The 4,281-nt window shown below is 55.2% G+C and overlaps 1 protein-coding gene across 1 annotated transcript; it reads left to right on the top strand.

The window, feature by feature from the left end:
* Positions 1–2,410: 2,410 nt before the first annotated feature.
* Positions 2,411–3,911, top strand: SPINT2 (serine peptidase inhibitor, Kunitz type, 2; the record flags this gene model as incomplete). The annotated part of the gene is made up of 5 exons (XM_010567199.1): positions 2,411–2,588; positions 2,950–3,006; positions 3,141–3,311; positions 3,411–3,464; positions 3,568–3,911. Coding segments are annotated over 5 exons (630 nt in total), but the record flags the coding sequence as incomplete, so codon positions are not given.
* Between the last annotated feature and the right edge of the window lie 370 nt (positions 3,912–4,281).

Genomic DNA, 4,281 nt, shown 5'->3' with positions numbered 1-4,281 from the left:
CCTGAGGGGGTCCTGACCTTTGGGGAGGTTCCAGGGAGGGTTTGAGGGGGGTCACAGCCTCGAGGGAGGGGCTCTTGAGACTTCGGGGGGCTCTGAGGGTCTCTGTGAGGACCCTGAGGGGGTCCTGACTTTCGGGGTGGGGTCCCTCCCATGGGAGGGAGTGGCTCTGAAGGCTCCTGGGGGGCAGGCTGTGGCTTTAGGGGGGCTCTGTGGACCTCTGTAAAGGTCCTGAGGGGGTCCTGACCTTCAGGGGGGCACGGGGAAGGTTTGAGGGGGGGTCACAGCCTTGAGAGAGGGGCTCTGAAACCCTCTGAAGGCTGCTGACAGGCAGGCTGTGGGCTTGGGGGCGGGCTCTGGGGGCCTCTATGAGGACCCTGAGGGGGTCCTGACCTTTGGGGTGGTCACAGGGAAGGTTTGAGGGGGCTCACAGCCTTGAGGGGTGGCTCTGGAGACTTGGGGGGGAGGGGGCTCTGGGGGCCTCTGTAAGGCTTATGGCCTTTGGAAGAGAGGCCTAGGGTGAATCTTGAGTGGGGTCGTGGGCTTGGGGATTGATCCTGGGCCCTTGGGGGGGGGGGCCCTGTGGGGTCACAGCATCAGGGGAGGGTCTTGGAATCCCTCTCGGGGGGCAGGTTGTGTTGGGTTGTGGCCTTTTGGGGGGTCATGACCTTAGGGGAAAGGCCTGAGTGGGGTCACAGCCTCACGGAATGACCCTGGGGTCCCTGGAGGGGGGACTCTGGGGGGTCATGGCCTTGATGGGGGGGTCTCTAAATCCTCCTGGGGGTGTCCAGGCCCTTTGGGGAAGGGGGTCTCTGGTCAGGGTGGCCCTGCTGCTACTTCTCCAGAGGAAAAGCCTCTGTTCCTTTTTCTTCTTTTGTCATTTTTAAACCGAAAATGGCTCATTGTTCCTTCCCTTCACGGGGAGTGGGCTTGGGGGAGCCACCCCAGTGGCTCTGGCGAGGTTTGGGGGGGTCAAAAAGAGGTTTCACATACACCCCTCCCCCCCGAAACCACCACGCCACCATTCCCTCTGCTCCAAGCTTCCTCTTCGTCTCGAGGACATCCCGCCCGAGCCTTCCCCAACACCCCAGGGTTGATTTTTGGGGGGTTTTTACAGCGCTTCAAAGCACCCTCCACCTTGGCGGGAGGCAGATTCAGCCTCCCCCACCCCATCTGCAGTCACAGGATCCATCCCGCTCCCTCAGAATGGAGCAGCGGCTTTTTTCCCCCAGCAAAAATCTGGATCCCGGCTATCCCAACCGACCCTGGAGAGCGGCTGGGAGCCCTCGAGGGAGCAAGTTCGCCTGGTCGCTGCCCTCAAATTCTCTGTAAACAGGAAACAACTTGCACTTTTAAACCCAGTTCATTACCTCGGCGGCTTAACGAGGAAGAAATTTGGGTCTTTCCCTGAGCTGCTGGATTCTGATCCTGCTGGGATTTTCTTTTCCTGAGCCAAAAATGTGGCTTTTTGGGTTGTTTGGGGTTTTTTTAAACATATTTCATCACTTTCAGCTGGAAATCAGGTCCCAGCTGGATAATTTTGCGGCACCTGGAGCGTCTGTGGCCACCAGACCAGCAAATCCGTGTGCCACTGGCTCTTCTCCACCACCCCCAGACCCCAGGAGGTGTATTAAGTTGGGGGGGACAGCACAAAGAGGCCCCCCAAAACCTCCCCATGCCTCTCAGGGGCTGTACCCCCACCCTGTGATCCCATTTGGGGTGTCCCCCCCCATCTCCTGGAAAGCCGGGAAGTGGCCAAGGGGCAGTTTTGTGACGGGGGATTTCGGTAAAGCCCGAATTTGGGGATTTAGGCTTGGTTTTGTCTAAAACTGGAAGTTTCTGGTTCTTTGGTTTATCATCATCATTATTTCATTTATTATTATCAGTATTTGGTTTATTATTTCATTTATTATTGTCAAATTTTTATTATTATTTAGTTTATTATTATTTGGTTTATTGTTTTCAGCTTATTCTTATTACTTGGTTTATTATTATTTGGTTTATTATTGTCAGTTTATTACTATTACTTCGTTTATTATTTTCAGCTTATTCTTATTATTTTGTTTATTATTGTCAGTTTATTACTATTATTTGGTTTCTTATTGTCAGTTTAATACTATTACTTGGTTTATTATTTATTATCCCAGCGGATTTGGCGTCGCTGTGGCCCTGGAGCACTGCTCGCTGCCCTATTTCCAGCAGCGCAGGCTGGGGGGCGCTGCTGGATGTTTTCTGTGGGGGGACAGTTTGCCTCTTGGGCTCTGCCTCGTGCTGGGAACGGAGCCGGGCTGCCGAGCCAGTAAATCCCTTCCCAATGCAGGGGGGCAGGTTGGCGGTTGCATCTGTCCCCCCAAAATTTGGGGAAAATGGGGTTTTTGGTCGCGACAGTTAATGTCTTTTTCTGTTTTTCCTCCTGGCAGAGCTCTGCTCGCTGCCCAAGGCGGTGGGACAGTGCCGGGCCTCGATGCCGCGGTGGTGGTTCAACATCACTGGTGGTTTGTGCCAAAGCTTCGTCTTCGGCGGCTGCAAGGGGAACGCCAACAACTTCCTGACGGAGCGGGAGTGTCAGGAGAGCTGCGTCCTCGGAGGGGGTAAGGTCACTGTGGAGTGGGGGGCATGGACACACACGGCGTGGATCCCATCCCTGGGGGGATCCGGGGATCGTCCTGGCGTTCACCATGAGCCGAGAGCGGATGTCATGGTGAATGCCGACATGGCCATGTCCTGGTTTGGGGGGAATCACTCACCCAAATTCTTCCCCAGGAACCATCTCGGGAGGCTTTAACACTGAATTTGGTGTCAAACAGCCCAAAATAACCCACCAAATTGGATCATTTGTGGGTCTTTTTATTGCTTTGGTGTCAAACACCCCAAAATAACCCACCAAACTGCATCATTTTGGGTTTGTGGTTTGGTTTTGTTTGGGTTTTTTTTTTAAATAATTTTCCCCAGTTCCGAAGAAACCCGAGCATCGCGCCGAGCAGACCAAAGCCGACTCCACCTACGACGGTAAAACCTCACAGCGACGCTCGGCGCTGCCAAATCCCTTTCCCCCCCCCACCATTTCCTTGGGCAACGCCAGGAGAATCTGGGGGGAGGTCTGTGCCCAACATACCCCTCCCTTAAATTCCTCCCCACCCCAGCATACTGCACCGTCCCCCGGGTGACCGGCCCGTGCCGTGCCTCCTTCCTGCGCTGGTACTACAGCCCAGCAAACCGAACCTGCCGGCAATTCATCTACGGCGGCTGCCGGGGAAATAAGAACAACTACCAGCACGAAGAGGAATGCTTGAAACGCTGCAGCCCCAAGCCAGGTGAGGGGCAGGGGACCTTCCCCGAGCGGCCTCGGGGACATTCCGGTGTTCCCATACCCCGTCCACCCCCCCATCTCACTCCGGTTTCCCTCCCCGCAGAAGATACCGGTGGCACCGGTGCTGATTTCCGCAGCGATTTTCTCTCTACCAAAGGTAAGCGCCGGCAGGGCTCCCTTCCCCACCTCCCCTGGAGACACGGGTGACATCCTAATGTCCTCTTTTGGTGTTTTTTTTGGGGTGTCCCCCCCACACACAGTGCTGGCACTGGGGGTGCTCCTGGCCATCCTGGCAGCCATTTTGCTGGGTTATGTGACGGACGTCGCCCTCAAGACGTGCCGGAGAAAACCGGAGCTGCCGGGGGTGGGAACGGGATGGAGCCCCAGCGATGACAAGGAATATCTGATGAGCAACGCCTACACCCTCTGAGAAGTGGGGGTGCATCCCTTCTTTGTGGACCCCCCCCCAAAAGGGGGGGCCTGCCCCCCCCCCCCCCCCCCATAATGACTTCTCTGGTGCATTTTGGGCACCTCACTTGTTCTTTGTAATTATTTTTCCTCTTTTTTTCGGGACTGTTTTTTTAAAATTCTTTTGTAGAAAAACAGGGTTGTGGGCACTCAGTAGTGGGGGGAGGATGGGGGAATTGCCCCCCACCCCCCCATGAAAGAGGGGGTTTCTCCCCCCTTCCCTGCCTTTTCCCACCTGGATTCAGCAGCTGGCTGGACCGGGGGGGGCAAACCCTCTCCAAGTGATTTTGCGGGGGGGGTCCTATTGCTTTTGGGGGATCCTGTCCCCTTGCTTTTGCGGGGGGGGGCACGTGGGGCGCATTCCTGATTCATTGTTGTGTCGAATCAACCAGATTGAGGGTTTAATTATTAATTTTGGGGGTGGGTTGTTTGGTTTTGGGGGTTTTTTTATACGTTAGGAGGGATTTTTTTTTTTCTGAATAAAGGGAGATGTGAACCACCCTCTG

The sequence above is a fragment of the Haliaeetus leucocephalus genome, unplaced genomic scaffold (assembly GCF_000737465.1).
Source record: "Haliaeetus leucocephalus isolate CR32 unplaced genomic scaffold, Haliaeetus_leucocephalus-4.0 Scaffold227, whole genome shotgun sequence".
NCBI classification, from domain to species: domain Eukaryota; kingdom Metazoa; phylum Chordata; class Aves; order Accipitriformes; family Accipitridae; genus Haliaeetus; species Haliaeetus leucocephalus.
Note: the sequence above shows the minus strand (reverse complement) of the source record. Positions and strands in the feature narration are given on the sequence as shown.